Raw genomic sequence first — 26,822 nt, forward strand, 5'->3', positions numbered from 1 at the left:
GGGACTACCTGAGTTTGAACTGGGAGCGGACCTCCCCATGCTCAAGCTGTATTAGCTCATTATAGCAGGCCAACACACTTGTGTTCTCGATAAACCTCTGAGAAAGAGAGAAAGAGGGGAACAGGTCAGAAAATACACAGAGGAAGAAAGATGGAGGAGGAGAGTGCAGGAAGAGAGAACAGAAGTTAGAGACTACACTGTTATCAAGGAACAGCAGCTGCAGGGAGGTTATGGGTTTTCACAGTTATACGTATAATACAAAAAACTAAGATCCTTTCTGACATAATTTCCAGGTAATTTCTGTAAGTTAGTTGTGCATAGCCACCTGTGTGTTCCTCTGTAGATCAGACTCTCTGGGTAGTTTTTCAAGAGCGGTTTTATCTCTTCTATATGGAAACAATTATTTGCTAATAAAGCAGCTAGTGAGACATTTCAGAATGTAATCGGGGTAACATCCCTGGAAAAAGGCTCTGCAGATCAGAATAATTTCTCCCAAAAGATCAGACCCAACAAGATCAAATCAGATCCTCACTACCTCTCACATTCCCTCTTCCTCTCATATCCTGCAGAACTCAGACACAGTTGTCACTTGTCCAGACCAGTCTACGTGCTGAGCTCCAGCCTTACAAGCTGCTCTCTCAGATAGTAGTAAACAGCTTCATCAGGCTAACATGATGAAGGAGGCTGACTCGTGACTATACTAGTGATGACTATCATTTTCTGAGGTCTCATAGCATGTGAGAACATTTATGGTGCTGGACAGTTAGATTGAAAGTTAAAGATTTAATTAGCACAATGTCGGGTAGCTTGCACAAGCTTGGAAAATAAGAGAGCCTGTGATCAGTCCTCTATTGTGCCTTACTAACCACTTGCGTCACTTTAACTCATCCCCCGTCTGCATAGCCAATCCCTGACTGCCTTTCCCCCACTCCCTGACCAATCATGGCTCTGTGGTACTTCGCTTAAGGGGGAGCACTCACCCTGGAGAAACCAGAACAGAGAAGGGGCAATACAGATGTCTCCTCCTGGTCTGGGGGGCTGCCAGAGAGAGAGAGAGAAAAGATACAGTTCAGTAAAATACAAGTTAGCTGAGAGGTAGAGACAGGGTGGAGGCAGATTTGGAGGGCTGGAATTTGAGTGACGTGGGACGGCAGGGTAATTCTTACATCTGTGGTACCACAGCTAGCATAACAACGTGTTCTGAGGGCTTGGTGGCTTGGATCAACCTGCACAGAACAAAAACACAGTAAAAAACCCAAAACAAAACAAGAACAAAACCCCACACAAAGCAAAAGCATAATACAAACACCACAGCAAAACCAAACTAGTCCAAACAAAATGAGAGCAAGCATTGTGACAGGAGTGTGCCTCTTTGAAACATGCATTTGAAACCCACACGTATCAACAGCTGGTCTAATGTCTAGATGTAAAAAAATGTACAAACACACAAATATTCATCATCTTAGCCACTGGAATATGTTATTATGTAAGCATACATACACAAGTGTGTTAATAATCTCTGTATGGTTTACTTTTAATGTCTGTGTGCAATGGAAACAGTGGTAGGTTGAAAAGGCTTTCAAGGCAGATATATTTTAAACATGAAGGGTAGAGATGATGTCATGATCACATCAGAGAGAAGAACATTTGTTCACATGCACTTGAATTTGCTTACTTAGACACACACACACACACTCACACACACACACACTCACACACACACACACTCACTCACACACACACACACACACACACACACACACACACACACACACTCACACTCACACACACACACACACACACACTCACACACACACACACACACACACACACACACACACACACACACACACACACACTCACACACACACACACTCACACACACACACACTCACACACACACACACACACACACACACACACACACACACACACACACACACACACACACACACACACACACACACACACAGAGTTTGGCAGCACTTTGTCAAGCCATTGCATGCCAAGCCACTGAAACATCATTGTGAATCCGAGTGTATTTATTTGACGGGTATTTATTTGTGTGTGGATGTGTGTAGAGTGAACAGGAGTCTGTGTCAATGTGTGTGGGCTATAAAAAGCTGTTGTTTTTTTCTGCTCAATTTGTGTGCAGTTTTGACGGATAACAGATTCATCAACAGAATGCCTACATCTTAAAAGGAAAGCATGCATGTATTTGTGTGTGTGTGTAAGAACATTAGATAACATTTTAAATATTCATCATCTCAGTGCTTTAGCACACTGTATCTGACATGAGCCATTCATACCTGGTCATATCATGCACCTTATATCTGCACTGATATCTTGATAAGACTTTAACCACATGAATTTACACTTAGAGAACTGCATCTATATTTAGCCACAATAATTGCCATATAGAGCAATAACTTTAAACTATACTTTTAAACAATAACTTTGTAGCTCATAATTCAGTGTGGTGTTTTTAATACTCTTAAAGTTAGAGGCAGACACCAACATTTCTGCTTTTGGGTGGATCCTGAATGTTTTCATCAGATGATGTAATGTGCTGGGAGGGGCTTTTGTTGAAAAAAAATATAGCTGAGACGGATGCATTTACACCAAAATCAGAGCACCTCTTGAAGTGGTTGCAGTGACTGGATTGAAATCCATTTTCAATGTGTCTAGGGCAAAGATACTTGATGTTTTATGTGGATAATCTTTGTGTGGATATAATCATGATCCATGAATTGCCCAGGTTGGTCTGTCTGGCTCTCTCTCTCTCTGTGTGTGTGTGTGTGTGTGTGTGTGTGTGTGTGTGTGTGTGTGTGTGTGTGTGTGTGTGTGTGTGTGTGTGTGTGTGTGTGTGTGTGTGTGCGTGCACACACATACGTGCACGCATGTCTCACCGGCACACTGATTCAGCCTCCAAATGGCGTGAGTGTCTTGCATCAATGATGATGATCTCGTGGTGTTTGTCCAGGAAGCACTGAACAGCAGACTCAGGTGTACGGGCAATATTGCACCTGAATCCAGCGCGGTCACATGCCCACCAAAACGCATCACTCTGCCCATCCTCCTTAGCAAACACCAGCAACACCTGCATTCACATACAGCCACCACAGAATTGAGACATGCATACACAAAAATGTACTTTACATGTTGTAATGTTATAATGCTATTTAATATATGTGATGCTTTCTTGCTTATGATACATACTGAGTCTAAAGAAGAAAGTGGTGTGAAGGAGAGCTTTCATACAGTACTGCTTTTTTCCAGCGATGTAAGAGTTTTTATAAATGAGCTTAACATTTTCCAGGAACAACTGGTACATTACTACTCTTTCTCAACCTATGTACATTCAAATACAGTGGGTGAAATAAGTATTGAGCATGTCACCAATTTTCTAAGTAAATATATTTCTAAAGGTGCTATTGACATGAAATTCTCACCAGATGTCAGTAACAACCCATCCAATCTACACATGCAAATAAATCAAACCATAGATGTCCATAAATTATGTGTAATAATGAGAAATGACACAGGGAAAAGTATTGAACAGTATGGTGCAAAAAGCCATGGAAAGTCATAACACCAGCTGAAATCCATCATTAATTAGAAAGCAATCCTGCCACTTAGTGCAAATTAATATCAACTGGTTCAACTGATGGCCTATAAAAAGGTGTCTAATTACCAAGGTGCCATACAAAAAACATCTCATGATCGGTAAAACCTGTGAGTGCTCTCAATAACTTCACAACCTTATTGTTGCTTAACATAGTGATGGTGTTTGGTTACAGAAGAATTTCTAAACTACTGAAGGTTCCAGTGAGCACTGTGGGCCATAATCCGGAAGCGGAAAGAACAATATTTCACCATAAACCCACCACGACCAGGTGCTCCCCACAAGATTTCAGACAGATGAGTGAAAATGATTATCTGAGGAGTTGTGCAAGAGCCAAGGACCACCTGTGGAGAGCTACAGAAAGACCTGGAATCAGCAGGTACAATTTTTTAAAAGAAAACAATAAGTAATGCACTCATCCTCCATGGCCTGTATGCACGCTCACGCAAGACTCCATTGCTGAAGAAAAAGCATGTTGAATCGCATTTAAAGTTTGCTCAACAACATTTAGACAAGCCTGTGAAATACTGGGAGAATATAGTCTGGTGAGATGAGACCAAAACTGAACTCTTTGGATGCCATAAAACACACCATGTTTGGAGGTCAAAAGGCACTGCATTATCACCCCAAAAACACCATAACAACAGTGAAGTTTGGAGGTGGGAACATCCTGGTGTGGGGCTGTTTTTCAGCATACAGCACTGGCACGCTTCATATAATTGAAGGAAGGATGAATGGACAAATATACCGAGACATTCTTGATAAAAATCTGCTGCCATCTACCAGAATGATGATGAAACGAGGGTGGACATTTCAGCAAGACAATGATCCCAAACACACAGCCAAGGAAACTCTCAACTGGTTTTAGAGAAAGAAAATGAAGCTGCTAGAATGGCCCAGCCAATCACCTGACCTGAACCCAACTGAACATCTGTGGAAGGAACTAAAGCTCAGAGTTCATAGTAGGAGCCCAGGGAACCTTCAGGATTTGAAGAGTGTTTGTGTGGAAGAATGGGCCAAAATCACACCTGGGCAATGCACGCGACTAGTTACTCCATACAGGAGGTGTCTTGAAGCTGCCATCACCAACGTAAAAATAAATTTCAGTAAGCGTATTCAATACTCTTTCCCTGTGTTATTTCTCATTAGTACACATAACTTACTTAATGGACATCTATGGTTTGATTTCTTTGCATGTGTGGATTGGATGGGTTGTTACAGACAGTGAGAATTTCATGTCAATAGCACCTTTAGAAATATATTTACTTAAATTGGTGACGTGCTCAATACTTATATTTCACCCACTGTATATTTGGCAGTAATAATTGTGTGGAATGAGTTTGAATTGAATATTGGCATATTGGGATACATGAGAGTCAAAATGCCCATGTCAGATACACAGGCACACACGCACACTGTCAACAAGAATGTCTGCTTAGTTCCCTGCAGGAAGACTGATGTGAACAGAAAAAAAAAACATCTTCCACACACACACTTCCATATCTGCTCAAGAAAACAACTAAACTTGAAAATGATTGTTGTGTAGCTGGAGCTCAGAATGGTAGGCTAGAATAAACTGCACGGTCCACCATCCAGGTCCTAGAACCCCAGAACTGTTTCAGAAGCTACACAGCATGTCTGATATTCTAGAACCACAGAACACTTCCAGAACCTGCACAATATGTATGGTATTCTAGAAACCCAGAACAGTCACATTAACATTCACATTAATAGCATTTGCCAACACATCTGCTTAGATCAAAAGGTGCAGGCTCTTTACTAGTACCAAGAATAAGAAAATCAATAAAAAAAACCAAAAAAAACAAGAATAAGAAAATCTACTGCAGAAAACCCCTCTGTACAGTCAGTCCTCCTTTGGCTGACAAAGGTCACCACAACAGTAACAATTTTAAGAGAAAAATAAATCATTAATAGCAAAATGAAAAAAGTAAGCAATTAATGTCTAGTCTCCGGGTTTTCTGGAGGTTCTTGTCTGGAGGTCCTGATGCTGTGCACATGCTCGTGAGAAGGCTCTCCTTCCATGCAAGCTGGAAGACTACAAGCTTAGTATGACACCATTTATGTTCTATTTTTTGAGTGTTTTTCTTTAAATTTTGAATGTGACCATTATACCAAGGTAATCATTTTTTGTTCCTAATTTTTTTTATTCTTAAGTGGAGCAACATCATTGAGTGTACAGAGGAATATTGATTCTAAGCATTCAGTTAATTGATCAAGTTCCTTAAAGTTTTAGGGAATCCTAGTTGCAAATGATAAGTCTGGGAGATTCACACTAAATCTAGTGCAGTAGCTGACGTGATCGTGCATCTGGTACGATAGTGAGGCGAGGTTACTATATTGCGGCTCATATGTAGTTCAAATAAAATGAGGGAATGGTCTGAGATGGCATCTGACTGGGGAAGTATAACTACGTTCTCTCTGTCTACACCGTATGACAGTACTGTGTCAACTGTATGTCCAACAGTGTGTCTGGTTCTCTTATACACTGGGTGAAGCCATCTGATTCTAATATAGAACTAAAGTACCTATCAAAGTGAATATTGAAATCACTAACAATAATGGCTCTTTCTACTGGAGTGACTAGATTAGAGAGGAAATCTGCAAATTCATTAATACATTCTGAATAGGGTCCTGGTTGCCTGTAGATGCCATTTAGTGCAAGAAGCTGGGTGGGCTTATCACTGGCTACATCATTTATGTTAGTAAAAATTATTTCAAAGGACTCATATCATAACCAGCTTTCTGTTTTATGCCCAATGTGTCAGTATAAATAACTGCAATGCTGCTTCCATGGTCAGTTAGACATAGCCAGAAGGACATTCTTCATTAAAAACTATGTACTCATTTGACTTGATCCAGGTTTCTGTTAGGCAAAGTACATTAAATCTATGATGTTAGGATTTCACTTAGATGTTAGGGATCTAACATTTAGTAAGCCCAGCTTTAGCTGAAATGCACAGGCAGTGTTCTGTGAATTAGTTACTTTAATACAATTTAGGAGTTTCAATAAGATGAACCTTGAGTGATGTCACGTAGCGACCAGCAGATGGTTGGTTTAGCCTCTTTGTCTGCTGCATGGCCTCTGCTCTGGATTGTCATAGGTTAATTAGGTCTGTTATAAGACTATGGTAGGATGGATACCACCCTGAGAGGATGGATACCGTCCTGACCTAAAAGGCCAGGCTTCCTCTTGAATGTGTTTTAATCATCTATAAACCCTGTATTGTTTTGTGAGCACCACATGAACATCCAGCAGTTCAGTGAAGATAACTGGCTGTACGTTATATTGTTGTGCCGCATTGGGATTGGACCAGAGCATACTACAGCATCAGACATCACCTTCGCTAATTGACACACCTCTTCAATATTATTTTTAGTAATCTCTGATTGGCAAAGGCATATATCGTTAGTGTGAATAACTATCTTAGAAAACCTATGCTTGCCTAAGACCTTAAAATTTCCTGCAATGTCTGGCGCCCTGGCTCCTGGTATACAGCTAACTACTGCTGCTGGTGTCCCTAAATGCCTGCCTAGCTCATTTACGTGTCGCAAAATAGAGTCCTTTATAACCAGAGCTCTTTCAACAGACTTCTCAGCAGGTGCTTCACTGAGTGGGGCAAACCTGTTGGACAGGCGTATTGGGAATGTGTAGTGCTCCTGTGGGCGAGCCAAAGCTCGGCTATTCTGCCGTAATGTCACCCATTTGCTCTGCTGCAAGGGCTGTAGTGCTGGAGTTGAGGGCTTGCTAACTTCCCCTAAGGCAGAGCTTGTACTTCTAGTTCCGAGATAGGTCGAACACTTTCTAAGGTCCGAGTTTTTACTTGCCACTGTTTGGACTCGGACATTTGTCAAGCTGCTTTGTGGCAACATCTGTTGTAAAAAGTGCTAAATATATACATTTGACTTGACTGACACTTTTGTCCAAAGTGATTTACAATCCCGACTAAACACAACTTGAGCAACTGATCATTAAGGGGCAACAGTGGCAACCTGACAGTGATGGGGCTTGAACTGGCAACCTTCAGATTACTAGTGAAGTACCTTAACCACTGTCCCGAACCTACACAGTATGTAGGGCATTCTAGAACCCCAGAACAGTTCCAAAGAATGTACAGAATGTATGGTGTCCTAGAACCCATGGAGACAGTCTAGAGTTTGATCTGAACAAAGTGGAGGGTGGTTATAGTTGTTGAGTAGTTGTAGTTGCTGGCATTCTGAGACTGCTTCAGACCTGGGTGAGGTGGATCACCCAGGAACAATGAGCAGAGCAGATCTGGCCTCCACTCTAAGGCAGTTGCCAAACTCTCAGATGGCAACAGCCAGAACCGCAACCAAACCAAGAGCAGTCTCAACAAACCTGTCCTTCTCATGACCTTGGGAGGCTGAATTCACCCTCAATTTAATTCTAGGACAAGGAGACCCTGGTTATTCCTGATATGTGTGCTCCTGATATTAGTGCTTAAGAGGGTTTGCTGTTTCCATTGTGTCCTGGTTGGACTAAATTGTAGGGCTGGAAGCAGAAACTTATTCATATATTATTTTTAAATCATATTTGTCAGAAATATATCTGAAGGAAGTGTTAAAGAATACACAAGTGAATCAACAATGCAAGTAACACCAAGAGCAAGTTAGTGAAGTTCTGGAATCTCCGCATATTTTCCCACAGTATAAATAAGAGCAAATGACGCATTAATTGTCAGACGGACAAACATGAAGATAAAACCCACAAATATATTAGCTTTTCTGCCTCTCTTCTTCCCCACCCTCATCTGCGCTCTCCTCCACCAAGTTCAATCCACTCTACTCCACCCCTCCCCTCTGCTTGAGCAAGGGATGGCAGTCTAGAGATGTTTGACCCCCTCCCAAAACCAACAATCTGCTGGAGAATACTGTGTACTATCCCACTGCATCATCAGTTCAGTGAGTGAGAGTGTGTGTGTGTGTGCGTACGTGTGTGTGCGCATGTGTGCCTGAGTGTGTGAGTAAATGCATGGGTGCAACTTTACTTTGAAAAATGCTGGGGACAAAAAAATTGGGTGTCATATTCAAATGTGTGCTCCCTTCAAGTCCTCAAATCATGTCTTCAGGCATGTGTGTTCACTAAAAAGAATTTAGCACTAGGACTGAGAGGAAGAGGTTCACAGGACTGCGACTGAGAGGAAGAGGTTCACAGCACTTGGACTGACAGGAAGAGGTTCACAGAAGGTATTATGGCTGCATTTGTCAAGCCTGTTGCTGTTGAGCAATACAAGAATACAAGGACCATTAATTAAAATGCGTCTGTAGTACAACTGTTTCCTATTTCTTTCGATTAAAAAAATAGTTTCTTTCATGTAGTGTTATTTTTTCTGCATTAATTATTTCAGCATCTTCTGAGATAAAATACAAGTACTGAACATTTTCTGATTTTGCTAATAAGCTATATTAAATACAAAGTATTACAACATGCTATACACAATATTTTCAGAGTTCAGTTTCAAAAAGTGATGCAGACAATTTCAGCCATTTCAGAAAGTGGTAGGGACATGTTCCCAGTGTTCCTATGCCTGTGTGTGTGTGTGAGTGTCTCTGTGAGGGGATATGGATGTGTGCATCTGTAGGGTCCTGACTGGGCTTGTGTAAAAAAAGGGAAATGAGCAAGTGAGAAAGTAAGAGTTTGTGTGTGTGTGCGTGTGCATGTGTGTGCGTGTGTGTGTGGGCACGTGTGTGCGCCTGTGTGCATGGGTGTGTGTGTGTGCGCGCGCATGTGTGTGCGTGGGTGTGCGCGTGTGTGTGGGTGTGGGTGTATGTGGGTGGGTGTGTGTGTCTGTGTGTGTATGTGGGTGTGTGTGTATGGGTGTGTGTGTGTGTGAGTGAGTGTGTGTGTCTGTGTGTGTATATGTGTGTGTGTGTGTGTGTGCATGTATGTGAGTGTGTGTGTGAGTGGGTGGGTGAGTGTGTGTATGGGTGTGTGTGTATGGGTGTGTGTGTATATGTGTGTGTGTGCGTGCGTGTATGTGTGTGCGTGGGTGTGCGCGCATGTGTGTGTGTGGGTGTGTGCGGGTGTGTGTGTGTGTGTGTGTGTGTGTATGGGTGTGTGTGTGTATGTGTGTGGATGTATGTGTGTGTATGTGTATGTGTGTGTGTGTGTGTGTGTGTGTGTGTGTGTATGTGGGTGGGTGTGTGTGTGTGTTTATGTGTGTGTGTGTGTGTGTGTGGGTGGGTGTATGAACTGGTAGAATCTAGCAACAAGAAGCATTTATCTCTCTTTCAGACAGTGATGAGGAAACTATCCAGAGAAAGAGGGAATGAAAAGGAGAGAAACTGCCATGATGTTGATGGTGTGTGTGAAAGTTCAACACTCTTTCATCTTGGGCTGCACTGGGGAACCACAGCGCCCAGTTGTGAAATTCCACACAGGCGCAGATGTGAAACTGAATTTTCAGGCCACCATGTCGCACTGCTGCACAGCCACCTGTGGGGGGCGCAGTAACCATCACACCAGGCCTGGCTCCAAAAGGCTCAGTTATGGGAGGAAATACAGCAACCGTACCGATGCCGGGTTGCTGCCACATGTACAAATCCAAACTAAGGCAGAGACAAGTGTATGGAAATTCCACAATGGCAACAGGAACTCGGTGTAAAACTGACATGCTGAAAGCATACAAGTGCAACGTTGTATTCCCATTGGCTGCATTAACATTTGTTGTGTTACAGTACTGACTACCACAATTACAGCAGATCTTTTATGACACCATCGTAACAATAGCATTGTTTTCGCCTTGGTTTCCAAGGTTAGCCAGCTCTGAACTTTTATAGTATGTCATACATTTATCCTGGATAACCTACAGGTCAGCACAGTCAGCAATTTTAAAGGGCAGAAAAAGTTATTGTACTTTAATAGAAAATTATGGAAAACAAGAATTTTGTTTTTTAAAATGATGAATGATGAGCTTTTTTTAATGACTGAGTGAATATTGTTAAAGCATGGACAATGTCAACAGGGACATTAAAGGAACATAAAATACTGAAATACTTTGCTCACTGAACACTACAAGTACCTCAGTTTAAGAATAACAACAACATACATATTGCATTACAGCAGTGTCAATACAGATAAGGATTCATAATATAGCAATATAAAGCAAATATTATTAGGTGCTACAGATGGACTGAAGTAAAGTGATAAGTGCATCAAAATACATATAGTGTGTACATCTTACCACAGAAATAAGAATATTATATATATATATATATATATATATATATATATATATATATATATATATATATAAATTTTTACATCCAAAGGCCTGCAATAGAATGTAAATGTGCAATAGAAATGTGTAATTTACATAATGTAAATGTATGAATATTTTCCAAACTGTGTGTACCCTATTTTGAGAAATAGATAGTTAGAGGGAGAGAGAGTGCGAGTGAGTGAGTGAGTGAGTGAGAGAAAGAGAAAACGTGTGTGCACATATGTGCGCTGAGGGAGAGGACCAAGAAGGTGATGACCAAGGCAGTAAATATCATCTGACTAAGAGGGACATAGACTGTAAGGCAATGGAAGGAAAAAAAATGAAATGCTTTAGCCTTGTAAACAAAGTGTTTTTGTTTTTTGTTTTTAAATAAATTATTTATAATTATCTGTCATGTTCATGAAATCTGTATGTAACGTTGGGGAGGCGAAGTACAGCGCAAAGATGAGCCATGTCTCTGTGACGAGAGGAGGCTAAGCAGGATGGGGACAAGTCGTGGGAAAGAGAACGATACGTTTATTTCTGAAAAACACTGAATGCAGCACTCAGGCCCACGTAAGGTTAAGCACCGTCAACATCCACACTTAAACAAGAGACTTATATTCAGGCACAACAACGATACAAAATGAGGAGCAGGTGTGAAACATGGGGATGGCGTGGACATACAGACGAACACACACACACACACACACACACACACACACACACAGGGAGACGTCTGGGGGGGGGGCTGTAGAGTCACACACACACACACACACACACACACACACACACACACACACACACACACACAGATTTTATTATAACACGTAAGAAAAACTGAAAACACAACACAAACAGTGACAACACTACGTGTAAACATGACAGAACTTAAGTCCTAAACAGGACTCTCAACACTAAAAAACGGCTGGTAACAGCATACAGGAGGTTAAACACCGACAGAGATTACCAACTAAACAGGACTTTAAATACATGCATTAAGAAGGGCCATAACAATGGCCAGGTGGGACACATGGGATGGGTGTGGCAACAAACACACACACGGAAACACTGGGAGGAGTCTTTGAGTAGGGGGCTGTGCTGTGATACTGTAAAGTAGCATATACAATACATCTCTCAGAAAACATTTCCCCCAAACAACTAAACTTCAGCTCCAGAGTGATTTTTAATGAAAACATTTCAGATCAGTATTTATACTGGGCAACATTCAAATGTTCGGTATTGGATTGCTACCTGGTATCGTGCGATTTCTAGTAGAAAGAGAGAGTTGTGGGCAATGGATATGAATCACGTAAAACTTTTGCTTCGAGCGATTCCTGAACTAACAAAACCTTGGACAGTAGGAAGGTGAAGAGCCTAGCTGTAAATGATGTGCGGGGGTTGGCGTGCTGAAGCAGATCTTTTCAGCATGTAAGGTTACTTTCTCGCAGGGACGACATACACGGAGACATAATGAGATGTAATTAACAGGTTTATTTGATAAGAAGCGCATGGGGGTTAATCTCTCTGTCTAGTAGTGATACAAAGTGATTATGTTTGTGCAAATGGGGCAGTGTATTGGAGAGGAAATTGTGTCACTGAGTTTGCATGAATAGTGTTAGTGAAGCTGGGTCCGGCCTTAGTCTGGACTTGCATCTAAAGAGATGTATGAGGTTGGTTTAATAAAAATGAGTTTGGAGGGGTGGGGCTGGGATACCAGACCTCACTGTTGAGCCTTCTGGAGGTGATGTGGGCTCAATTCAGCAAAACACTGACAAAGAGAAGTGAATGCATAATGACCACCGTGAAGAGCTCGAGATGCTGAGGTTTCTAGCACGAAGTGAGCAGGGCCGTAAAGAAACACTAATGGTGTGACACAGGACATTTTACATCTTATCGTGTGTTTACATGCATACATACACTCAATGGTCACTTCATTAGAGACACCTGCCCTTTCACGACTGGAAGTTCCCTGCATGGAAATTAGTCACACGACCCTGGAGTGCATCATAAAATCAGGTGAGAAACTTTTCCGTGCATCAGTTTCAGGGTGAATCCACTTTATAATGGGAAAATCGAGCAATCTGAGTGACTTCGAACAAGGCATTATCCTCAGATGTCAGATGTCAGTGGTGTGGGGAATGTTTTTTTTTTTTTGGGGCACTCCCCGGGTCCTTTGATACCCGTGAACGGACATTTGGACAGTGGAGCTTACCTATGCATCATGACTGACCACGTTTTTCCTTTCATGGCAGCTGTTTACCTTATAGCAGAAGGACACTTTCACCAGGACAATTCACCATGCCACAAGGATTGTAAAGTTATGGATTGATTCCATGAACATGACATTGAGTTTTTTCTTGTTTCCCTGGCCTTCACAATCCCCAGATCTTAATCCTATACATGATTTCTGGAACAAGGTAGAATGGGATGTTCAGAGCATGCTAGCATATCCATCTTTATTTGCGGCAACTTTGCGCAGCAATCTTGATGGCATGGGCCAAGGCTCTTGCAGAAGGAAGGCCTTCTGCAGTTCTGAAGGCCATAGGAGGTCTAACCACAGTGGCCATTCAGTTTTATCTGTTTATCCATCTGTTTATATGGGTGATGACATGCAAAGTAGGAATCCACTGGTGTTTTGGGGCAGACCTGAAGAGCACATTAGAACCTTTATCTATTTGTGCACACTGACATTTAGGAACAATGGATTAGACTGAAATATTCTTAGACATTATAGAACACAAAGATCAGCAATACATTATCCTAATTTTAGATTCATGGTATCTGATATAATGAAGGAAAGGAAAGAATGCAATAAATAAACCAAAATATCACTATGACTTCAAGAGCTAAATCAATCTGCTTTGTCTGAGCAAACTCTCAAAGGCTGTGTGATTATTATACAGGCGTCTTCAGTGAATATCAAGCCTGCAAGTATAACTATTATAACAAAATATGAACGTTTTATGAAATGGAATTTATTAAAATTGATAATTATAATTATACTTAAAGCATTTTAATAAAGATATCAGGCATCACCCTTTGTCACTTTCTCCATTTGCAGTTCATCATAATAAATGCATAACTTAAATCACTATTTTACATACGGCACTATTTACAATTGAGATTGTCTCAAAGCAGCTTGACAGAAATGTGGGCCTAGATCATTAATGAACAAGGTACCAGTGAAAGGGAAAGACTTCCCAAAGACAGCATGAGGAAAGGAGTTTGAGGAAAGCCAGACATAAAAGGAGAATCCATCTTCCTCTGGGCCCCACTACGAGTATAAACATAGATCATAAATAATGGATGAAATTTATGTAAGTAGGACTTAAACTGGGCCCTGGATCACATTTAGAGATTTTTTAGCATGTGTGTTAGTGTGTGGGGAGAGTTGTATTTGGTTTGCTGTTTTCAGTGTTTTAGTTCAAGTTAAAGAAAGCTTGAGCCTTGACAACTGAATGTGAGTGTAAACTAAATAAAAATATTTTATCTGGATATTCATAAACACACTCACTCACTCACTCACTCACTCTCCTGACAGTGTGCCAACTGTGAGAAGCAATGTTCTCACTCCTGGGGTTGGGGGTGGGTGTGATGAGAGAGAGAGTGAGTGAGTGAGTGAGTGAGTGAGTGTGTGTGTGTCCTGGCATCCCTACACTGTGTTCACACAGAAAGGATGGCTTCACTATACACTCTCTCACACATACCCTCTCTCCAACTGGGTGCCGTCCTTCACTACAGTAAGCAGAAACATCCTGTGGAGCTGTTTCTGAAGAGATTCATACCCACCCACAGTTAACCTCATGCTACATAATCTGCTTTAAACCCTAGTCAATTAGTCAAGTCTCCTTTCCTGCTCCCTTTTGGACTTTCCTCCTCTCTGTTTATCCTGCTCACTCTGTTTCAGGTTTTTTCAGGAATGCCTTAGGACTTTGTTTTAGAGAAGACATAAACAGAGTGTGTGTCTGCCTCTCCACCACCCTAGTGTGTGTTGACTACACCTGGTGTGGATCAGTCAGCTGCAGGCGTTGATGCCTCAAGCTCATTACAGTACTAGAGGAACTAGAAGGAAGACAAAAAGGCATAAAAACATAAAAACTAGCAAATGCCCTCACACTCAACAGAGCATTTTACAGTTCTTTTCTTTCCCCCATGTCTTTCTCTTTTTAACCACCTCTCTCTCTCCCTCCCTCCATCCCTCCCCATCTTTCAGAACTGAACTTTACCATTCATTCCCATTCTGTTTGCTTTTTATAAAATATGAGTTTAATAATCTGTATCAGTGCTGTCTGTCTGGTCATGAAAATCACCCACTAAAATGCTACTGTTATCAAAAGTAGATTAAAAGTGGGTTAGCAGTCATAACACATGAGCAGGGTAAAGTGGATTAGCTCTGTGATTAGTAATGGCATCATGTGGCTTGGTTGTAGAGATGCACAATCCTGGCTATTGACCAAACAAACAAACAAACAAAAAAGTGTCTCTTTGTAATTTTCACTCTGCTCAAAATCATTTTATTATTATACACTTGCGACCAACTTTTGCACTATAAAGTTTATATGTATAAATGTATATATACTGCAATATATACCGTATATACACGTCAGTAATAAAATACTGAAAATGCTCAGTACTAAAATAAACCTACAAAATACAGTGTACAGTTATGTCGATACTTGTCAATACTTGGTAATACAACTTTTAACAACAGTTTTCCATCTGCTCAGACACATCAAGTACATCCAGTTCTGCTTGAGCCAACACAAGCAGATACGGCAGCTGCTGCTGCACCACACAACTTTGTTTATTTTACAAACTTTTAAAACTTTTTGGTCTTATACTGATTTTCATTTTTATGCCGATGACACCCAACTGTACATATGCACACTGCCAATAGCGACTTCTCTACCTTCAACTCATATTATATCTAGCAGAGATAAAAACTTTGATGACCTATAACTTCCTGAACCTGAACTTTAATAAGACTGAGGTCCAGTTGACTGGTTAGAAATCCAGTATATCAAAATTGTACAATATTCATATTTTATTTAAAATTATTCTCTCATGTTTAGGGCCTCATTACACGACACGCTTTGGTGTCATCTTAGACAGTACTCCGTCCATGGAAATCACTCACTCATACCTGTTATTTTCATCTTAAAAATATTTCCAGACTTAATTAATTCATTTCAACATTTCATACAGAAACATTGGCGCATGTACTGGTTAATAACAAACCTTGATTACTGAGATTTCAAGATATGGCCCTAACATTTAAAGCACATCATGGTTGAACTTCTTTATACCTCACTGGTCTTCTTCAAGATTACTTTCCACAGAGAAAGCTGAACACCTCACTTCCATCTCATCAGTAGGAGCTTTTTGCAAATATGCACCATTACTGTGGAACTCTTTCTCTACACCAGGGCTCTTCAAAACTTTTAACCAAAAGGTCTACCTCAGTTTTTCATTCTTTCAGGGACGCAGGCAATGGGTGAAAGAAATACAGAAAACTTACTATGTCATAATGGATGTATTATTTGTGTTATGTAGCATTATATTTGTAATTCATGGTGATAAACATGTCTGCATTATTATCTTACATCATACAAATCAGTGTAAACTGTGAGCCCACATTTGGCTAGTAACATATTCCATGTTTGTAACTGCACAGGTAATAGGTGATGCAGGTGTGGATCAGTGAGTCTGGATCTGGTTGGAGATTTGAGGTGTTTCAACTTTGAAAAAGTTTGCTCACAGATGGTCCCAAAAATGGTTGCCATTTTGTATGCATGTTTTTTTTTAATTGAGTAGGGGATCTTACTTGGGGGAGACAAAAGTGTTTGACTTGAATGCATCATTGAGGTTGTCAAAAATTTATAATTTAGCCAATTCTAGCTGGTAAATTGGCACAATCAACATGTGCTGCAAAATGGCTCTGGAAAGGTTGGATGCCTTGGTGACTGCAAAATTTGGACAACACATGGACATGAAGCTTTCGGAATTCACTGGGCAACATTTCCAGGGTCTCAGCACACTTATCAGAAGGAAATGCATGTGGTGGCTTTGCAGCAGACAATTTCTGAGTAATGGGGAGATCGTAAAAGTTTTCACCCTGTTACATGTTTAAGGAGGAGTCCCAATTTTACTTCAAATGCATTTACTTGCAAATGCATATTCTATGTGACTTTTCCTGAGCCTTGGAGCTGTTACATCCATTAAGAAATCGAGGTTCCATTTCCATTCTGCATTAGTAAGTTACAGTACAACGTTGGGACAGCATAAATGTAATGATCTTGGGGAACAGGTAATTACAAAATTCACTTATGACTCAACCAGCAGATCTTTGTTTGGTACAGCGCATCTTCATAAGCATTCAATTCAGGCAAAAAACCCTGAAACTACCAATGGTTAAAAGTGTTAGCTTTAATGAAATTTACACAGGACACCACAAGTGTCATAACAGAATTCCAGTTACGTGCTTTGATCTACCGGCAAGCACTGTGTTGCAAACATTGTATGGTGATTGGACGAGAGTGACCGCTTTCAATTATTTCTCTGTTAATGGTGTGGACAGACTCACAACACTGAGCAAATCCTTTCTGGGCACATCTTGACAATAGAAGGCGCTGCTTCAGAAACTCTCCTGTGAAGGTTTTCCATTGCTAGCTATTAGCCTGGCCACTTCAAAGCTAGCCTGAACTGACAATATGCTTACATGTATCTGTTTTACAAAAAGATTTTTGCTCAGTTGTCAGTACATTTTTCAGTTTAGTATTTTATCTGACCTCACCTACCCCATCAAACAATTAAATATGCCTTTATTGCATGATTCTGAATGGTGGCACAGGCTGTATACTTTAAACACAGTGACTTGACTCCTGACATCTGAGATAAAGAGCGCTTTCCATGCACTGCACAGAAAAGTAATTGGAGGTCCACTCTGCAGTCAGTGTTATTTTTTTCCTTTAACATTACCTAAGATATGCGGGTTTCAGAAAGTACACAAAGAGAACTAATGCTTATACATTGTATAAGTATGGTGGGAAAGAGCCTATTGCTTTGTTTGTTCTTCAGCTGTTTGTTTGTTTTTTTTACCACTATAGTTAGCACTGTTAGGTTGAAGATGCACATTTGCCAGACAATATGCATTCATTTGGCACAAAAGATTTTGCTGTGTATTAGATTTTGCTGTTGACTTCCATGTCCTAAACTTTAAATTTGCAAATATTACAATTTACTAGTAGTTGTATCAAGAGTAAAATACTTCCAAATTGCAGACATATTTGTTAATAGCCAATTAATTGCCAGCTATTTCCTTATGTTTAAATTGAGGATTTTTAAAATTAGGCACCCTTATTATTCATTTCATATTTAACTGCATTATTCTAGTTTAAAGTTTAGCCTACATGAAATTGTTAATAATGTAAAAGTATGAAATTGTTTTGAAAAGTCCTCTAACCACTTTTATACTGACATACAACAGTACAGAAAAATAAATCATGACATATTTCACACTTGGTAATTTCCTTTAACAAATACGTTACTCAGTAATGTGCACATTCATAATTATTACATTTATGGGCACAATGTTTTGATGTTTATCACATTCTGGAATAATGAGCTTCCATTGAAGAGCTAAGAAATGGCTAAGAAATGACAGAGTGCATATCACATACGTCTGGCCAATACCTGATTTGTTTAATAACGTTAGTATCAGTGCTTGGTTGCCAGTGGTTCATATTGTTGGATGTAAATGATGATCACCAGTGCTGTTGCTTTGGTATCTAACTAACACACTTCTCTTGGTTTATGAGTGCTTCTCAGTGCTAGAGACCTCCGGCTCTGCAAATTTCTGTGTACCCCCGGTGGCAGCAAGGGGTATTATTTACTACGCTTACACAACTCGACTTACACATAACACCATGTAATGACATTCCAATCGCGCTCAGAATAATCTGTCTAAATCTGGGAGATAATCCAGGATCCTGCTTATAACAGCACTGACAGGTGTTTAGTTGTCTGACCTGTTCACCTCATTAGATCTCCCCAGAAGCCTAACACCTCACACGAATGACGAAGGAGATTATGTCTCCCCAAAGTATATTTCAATTTGCTGTAATCTCTGGGCCAGATAAGAGAAAACACAAAAATATACAGAGCTCGATGACTGACCCAGAGAAACCAAAGGAAAATCATCATTTAATTTTCAATTGACATTACCCACCTACAGATAGCACCAGGTTACACCAATCACCACATACAGATGATGAGATTGCTGTTCAATAACACAACACACTGAGCGCATATATTCAACTCAGTATACACAAAACACCACATGCAGAGGATGAGATCTCTGTTTAATAACACAACACAATGAGCACATACATTCGACGCATTAATGATGCAGAGATAAATATACACAAAGCACATACTTGGATATCACAGTATAGATGTGCAGTCATGCTCAGTGCCTATGAGTATTTACCAAACCCTCTGCTTACTGGACTAACACTGAAGATTTACATATATTACACTGAAGCTTTAAATATATTACACTGAAGATTTACATATATTACATTGAAGATTTAAATATATCTATTACCATGTCCTTTCAGAATTAAAGTGCTCTCACAGAAATCATTAACAACAACAACAACAACAACAACAACATAAGGTACATTTCAAAAATGTAATCAAATGTTGCTACGTAAATATTTCATAGACCTTCAAATTCTCTGGAGATTTGAATGGACCAGCTACAGTATCAAAGCCTGTATCAAATGATCCATCTCAGACTCTAACACAATCCAAGGTCATTTTTGCCTTCAAGAAGACTTCAGAGAGGAAAGTGAATCCAGAGTGAAATTGCAGAGAAAAGACGAATTAATATTATAGATGTTATAAATGAATGAATGAAGTTCTATTTATATGGCAGCTTTTGTGGAACCCAAGGTCACTTTACGATTAACACACACAGCTTTTATATCCAGTCACACCAGTGAGAAGCAGCAGTCAACTGCACACAGCGTACCAGAAACCTCAGCCCCCTGGGGGACTGAATCAGGTGCAGAGAGGGAGAGAGGACAACACCCAGGACAGAGCAACATCCACCACTGGACATGCAGACACACAATCATCCATACATACACTCTCACTAGGACAACTTTATTAGGGTAGCCATCATTGGGCATTCATACACACACACAAACACTCATAAAACACTCAAACACTTTGTCATCTTAACCATGTTTACATGTCTAAATGCACTGAGCTGATGCTGTATGATTGGCTGATTTTATATATCTTAAAATAGCAGTGAGGAACCCAAGGTCTCAAGAGAAACAGAATGTTTTAGTCAGAGGCCGCTCATCAGCTGTGCAAGCAAAATGCTTCTGAATTTGTAGGAGAAAGAACCAGTGTGTGTAATATTTGTACACACACAGTGATAAAATGAATGAAACAAAACACCAAGCAGCAGTCAACCACCCACCCACCCACACACACATGCTATTTGATTAGAAGCGAACAATTTGAACTGAACATTTTTAAAAAGTTGAAATATATTTTCACAGTCATGCTCCAGTGTAGCAATACTCTTCTTATAGTGATGTGACCAGCAACATTTAATGAGATCACAATTTGCATATACTGATCCAGAGATGCTGCAGCCCCATTTCGGTCTGGTAGCTACGAGAATGCAGGAATGGGTCCAGTGTGCACGTACATTACCAGAGAGCTCAACTGATTAAACGCAGGCACTCACTCTTCTGCAAAATTAGTAAGGTCTCCTAAACCCTATCAAATGAGAATCAGGAAGTGGACTGATCCCCGATGATGGGGAAGCATGATATACTACAGAACACAGAGGCAGCTAGGTAATTCTAATTAAACAGGATTCAAATATGTTCTAATAATAACGACTTCAGAAAACGAAAGCTTTAATGACATTACTGCCCTGAAACCCTCCCCCAGACACACACTCCTTTACACCCACACCCCTACACACATGCCTCCGTGCATGCGTTCAGCCTTCAACCAAATGCTTTCTCTCACATGCATATGCAGGCGTATCTCCCTGCAGGGTGGCGATGAGAAAGTCAGTAGTAGTCATAATTTCGACCTTTAAGGAGGAGGGTGGAAGGGCTCTACCTGTGTGGGTTCCTGTGTGAGCCGCATCGGTCCGATACATTCTTCTGTAGCCGATACCTGAGTGAGTCAGGGAGAGACAATGAGAGAGAAGTTAGAAAAATGATCAGATAAACTGAAGAATACTTTAATCTGTGTAATCTTCCTTTACCATTCTTGCTGTTTTAGGCTTCCACACTGCCGACCCGTAAGAATAATACCACCGGCCTGCCTGGCCCCTGACCTAGTCCACTGCAGCTTGAACTCAAATGCCACCTAAACGTGGGATCCCATGTTGTCTGGGATTTGCCCTACCACCAGGCCAGTTATCACACATGCCTCAGCATTAGAGGAGCTTTGTTCAATCATTCCATACACAAGAGATTGTTTGTCAGGCAAGAAAGCAGGTCATCATAATATCATGGGCAGTTTAAAAAAGCACAAGGAACACTTGCGAGACTGCGGCTTTGATGTCAGACAGCTTGGCTCAAAATGTCCTCACCTCTCCCAGTCATCACTTCTTATCTCTGCAAGCTGCTCACACACACACACATTCACACACACACTCACACACACACTCTCACACACACACTCTCACACACATACACACACACTCTCACACACACACTCACACACACACCACACACTCACACACACACACACACACACACACACTCACACACACACACACACACACTCACACACACACACACACACACACACACACACACTCACACACACTTTACATAACCTCCTCAACCGAACCTTGTAACAGATATAGCACATGCCTTTTGCTTTTCCCTCACTCTCAAAGACGCAGACACAAACAAACAGAAACCTTCAGAATGGTCCAAATGTATTTGTTTGTTTGTGGTGTAGAACTCCAAGGCAACACAAGCACCAGACTGCATGTAGGAGGAAATGAATAAATCAAAACACCAGTGTGTTGCTGAGCTGGCATTCTTGCGGCTGAAACAGGAGGCACCTCAAAGCTCCTTTCCTCTCCCTCTGTCTCAGACCTGTGTGAATATAAAGCAGGCTTACTGTACTCGTGCTGAAATCATGCTAAAGTTGCCCTGAGGAGCACTGTAAATGCCTCTGAAGGAAAAAAAAGAATGAATGAGGAGAAAAAAAACCCTTTATTATTATTCTAATCCCATTCCTTTAAACTGTTCCAAGGTTACTTAAGGTTACTGAAGCATACGTTTAGGAATAGTTTCTGTTAGTAATATATATATATATATATATATATATATATATATATATATATATATATATATATATATATAGCGCATTAGACCTCCTTTGGCTTTCAGAACAGTTCATTGTGGTATAGATTCCACTAGGTGTTGAAATCGTTCTGCAGGAGTCTTGGTCCATGAGGACTAATTCTCAAAGTTGCTGCAAATTAAGATGGAGGTACTGACAGGCTCTGAACAGCCTGTTAATCCTATAGATTAGGTAGAAGTTCTGGGGACTGTGAAGGCCAGGGAAACAAGGAAAACTCAGAGAAATCTGGCATGTTCCAGGAGCCAATCCATGACTATATGACCCTTTTGGCAAGGTGAACTGTCCTGCTGAAAGTGTCCTTCTACTATAGGCTGAACAGCTGCCATGAAGGGATGGACATGGTCAATCATGATGCCTAGGTAAGCCCTACTGTCCAAATGTCCATCCACGGGTATCGCAGGACCCAGGAAGTGCCAAGAAAACATTCACCACACTACTGCTCCATCCCTGGCAGCCTGTTGACACCTGACAGGAAGGGCTCATGCCCCTTATGCCAAATTCTGTTCCTCCCATCAGTGTGGTGCAACAGAAATCTGGATTCATCTGACCAGGCGTAGCTTTTCCACTGCTCAGTAATCCACGTGTTGAGCTCCTGCGCACACTCGAATCTTAGAGAGCAACGGCACTCGAACTGGTCATCTGTTGTTATATTCCATCTGTGCAGATGCATTCGGACACATTACTTGGAGCACCAGTGTTGTATTCAGCAGCAGTTTACTTGACTGTACACCTAGTCGTCAGAATGATTCTTGACATCCACCACTGATCCATTTCATTGATGAGTTGTTTACACCACTGGATGTTATTCCTCAGATCACTCCATTCTCTGAATGCTCTTCATACCCTCAACCCAGCATTTCACATTTTTGAGATATTGGCTCAGGCTAGTCTATCACCAATGACCTTGCCTTGTTCAAAGTCAAATCAGACCGCTCGATTTTCCTAATGTGGATTCACACTGAAACTGATCCACTGAAAAGTTGCTCACATGATTATATACTGCCCTCAGGTATCAAGTGTCTTACTTCCATACATAGACGCTCTAATCATGAAAGGGAAGGTGTCTAATAAAGTGGCCATTCAGTTAAATTTACTAGTGTAATGCAACAGATATATGTTACGTATTATATAATAAGAGTCTTCCACAGAGACACAGACATCCATCTAGTCAGAAGTTAAATGCCTTCTTGATAAATTTAGGGTATGTTCACACAGCAGGTAAAAGTGGCGCAAATCCAATCTTTTCCTACATATATTTTCATTTAGATGGCAGGGTGGAAGCAAAACACACACTGAATTTGACATTTTCAATTACGATTTGGCCCACTTCCATATGTAAAACTAAAGTCTGATATATATCTGATACATGGCAATGTGGCTCAGTCTGAACAGCCAGATTGGAATGCCTGTGACTTTACATCAATCCAGCTAAACATCAGTTATAATTTCACACTGCTGGGAATGAAAGACAGAAACATCAGCAAGGGAAGATTTCAGCAGTGAGATAGTGAGGTAACAGACCTTATAAGCATTAGGGGTGATGTTTTTGTAAAAACAAAATTAGAAGGCACTTATCACAGCTGTTACATATTCTCATGATAGTTTGTTTGTTTCTGAATTTGCAGCACATGATATTGTGTTCCTTTGGATGTGCAGGCCACGTGAAGTATCATTCTTTTGCACATACGGGTCAATTTATGAGCGGTGTGATCTGTTCAGACTTATGTGGTCAGTTTAGCAGTGTGATCTGTTCAGACTCGTGCTGGTGAGCTTAGCAGTGTGATCTGTTCAAATTTATTAGGGTCAGTTCAGCAGTGTAATCTGTTCAGACTCGTGTTGGCTATAGATCACATTAAAAAGATATTGTGAACAGCCTAAAAAATAGATTTGGTAAGAAAATCAGATTTGGGCCATTTTTACCTGCTGTGTGAATGTGGCCAAAGTGACTCAAATCCGAAACAATGCTTCACGTCACATGCTGGGAGGTAAACAATCAAAGTGGATTCAACAGAAACAGCCATGATCCTAAAGTTAATGCTTGTTAATGCTTCATCTGTAGTGGAGGCTTGGTTAAGGCAAAAAAATAAAATAAAATTTGAGTAACTTTAGCCTGGTAATGTGAACATAGCATCTGTTACTAAATGAGTTATACTGATTCCTTGTGCATTCTTGGTTCTCTTATCAAAAAGGTAGGTAACTGTAGGTAGGTAGGTAACTCCTATAGGAATTCACACGTTCTGGACTACTTGCATAACTGTAAACCTAAATATTTAATCTAAAGTTTTGCCAATATTTAATTTAATCAAAGATTGCTACAGTTTCCCAAGCCTAATGACTTCATTTGGATGTTAATGAAAAATGGTGCCATCATGTGCTAACTGGGAATTAGTTTTTTTACAATTATGTTTTATTTCCCTGACTTTGGGTTACCATCATACCTGATAGTTGAAATTTTGTGTGAGTACTGTGAACTTTGTGGTGAATATATCAGCTTTTGTCAAATTTTGAAGTGATTTCATGAAGGATATTAAGCAAACTTGGGTTTGTCATTGGGTTTGTGGCTTCAAATGAAAATGTAAAATATGAATGTATGACTGACAGCAATGAAACTTTAGCTTTCATTATCTTGGTTTTTGCACAAAACATATAATATAAATATGATATTTCAATGGGCACATTTCTTAAAAATTCAAATAATCGCTTAACCAGGTATATACATTATATCCATCCTGACCCCAGCTCAGTGGTCTTTCTAAGAGACTTTCCCTAAGATTGAAAAAAGATAGGATAGCATATGCTGCAAACAAGCGTTTCACTGACACTCATATGAATAATACCTGCATTTACAATACCATTCTAAATACCATAAAATGCAAGTCAAGTTAAATAGCATAAAGTCAGGTAAAGTAACTCATGTGTATACATGGGGATATATAAGAAAAGCACATCTATAAACCCCATTTAGAAATATGTTATTCTCTGAGCATATTTCTCAAAGCCTAACCCCCACACAGCCACACCTCTCTGTTTCTCTCTCCCGGTGCACCTAGATTTTTTTGTGTTGCACATTTACAAATATATGGAATTTAACAGACGCTTTTGTCCAAATCGACAACTGTGACTGAGTGCAATTCAAGCAACTGAGGGTTACACTTATACAGTTGAAGAATTCATTACTGCATCTACATATTGCTATATCTAAACATATCTCTGTCCTTAACCTCAGTAAAATCTCATGAATTTCATTGTTCTATTAATTTAAATTAAAATCTCAGTTAAAAAAAAGAAACTCAAGATGATATCCACAAAATATACAAATAATTTGACTTCATATCATCATGGGCATATACTGGCCCTACAATGAGATTAAAAAAAAGTTCACACACATGCACTCCTCCTGCTTATGGCACACTGTCTATGTGCCACCGCTCAGTCACATGCTCATACACACACACACACACACACACACACACATCAAACAAAGCCACCCCTTCACACGGCACAGGGGGCATGATAAAATCAGCCTCTTCTAAATTTAGCCTCCCAGATGAGATGGGCTGGCAGCAGCATGAGCTCTGTATTGATGCAGATCGGCTTGGCATATGTGCCAGGAATAGACCGTTCTGAGGAACAGAGTCCAATATGGGCACAAACACACACCCACACCCACACCCCTCTGTGGAAAGGTACAACATGCTGATGTCATGACCCATATGTTTGCTTAAGACTATATTATCAGTAAAATGTAGATCTATAGATTTGCTGTAGTTCAGTACAGCCATTTAGGTCTGTGTATGATTAAAACAATACCAAATATCAGAAAAAAATGCCATTCAGATTGTCTCTCAATATGGAGGAAAACTGTCAGGAAATGTTCTTAAATTACGCAGTTTGTCCTTTAAAATACTTGGGTTTCGTATGCTCACATTTCAGACATATGCAACAGGCACAAACACATTATTTGAAACACGGACATCAACTGTAGATACATAAACACTTTGCTCATTACTACAACACAACGTCACTTATTTCAGACACACCAACATACTGCTAATGACGAGATCCAGCACACACATTCGATGAAGCCCTGATCATCAGTCAGTGATGATGTCACTGCCTGTGATGCTCATTTGTGAGTTGAGCTAACAAGCACAGGTCACTACCCTGTCAGAAATCAGTAGAATGCTTTTCATTGGCCTACATTTACACTACACACTTTGGTGCTCTCTCTTCTCAGGCACATCTCAGCTCACAAAAGGGCATGATAATGATCAGATTGATTGAATGAGGTGTATGAGACACTAAACTATGTAGATCATGGGGTTTCCTTGGGTTTCTACTGCAGTGAAGTAGGTGTTGTGGGTTTCTCGCATGCTTTTCTGCTTCTTATGGAGTGTCTTCCCCATCAGCCCGATAAAAGTCTGGTTCAGTGGGTTCACAGGTCAAAGGTCAGCACAGAACTGATAGACTCTAATGTCAGAAATCTTGGCAACAATGGCAGAGGACTTCCTCTCTAGTATCATGACACAGATACT

General features: G+C 40.4%; 1 protein-coding gene across 2 annotated transcripts in view; it reads right to left on the minus strand.

Annotated features, from left to right (window-relative positions):
* pde8b (phosphodiesterase 8B) overlaps nt 1-26,822 on the minus strand; it is a 57,492-nt gene that overhangs the window by 23,549 nt on the left and 7,121 nt on the right. For both annotated transcript variants that reach the window (XM_035521257.1, XM_035521258.1), the window contains exons 2-6: nt 21,022-21,078; nt 2,910-3,100; nt 1,167-1,226; nt 981-1,038; nt 9-97 (exon numbers count right to left, since the gene is read on the minus strand). In XM_035521257.1, coding sequence (XP_035377150.1) covers nt 9-97; nt 981-1,038; nt 1,167-1,226; nt 2,910-3,100; nt 21,022-21,078 — 455 coding nt within the window. The remainder of the gene's footprint in view (nt 1-8; nt 98-980; nt 1,039-1,166; nt 1,227-2,909; nt 3,101-21,021; nt 21,079-26,822) is intronic.

This window comes from Electrophorus electricus, chromosome 22 (genome assembly GCF_013358815.1).
Source record: "Electrophorus electricus isolate fEleEle1 chromosome 22, fEleEle1.pri, whole genome shotgun sequence".
Lineage (NCBI taxonomy): Eukaryota > Metazoa > Chordata > Actinopteri > Gymnotiformes > Gymnotidae > Electrophorus > Electrophorus electricus.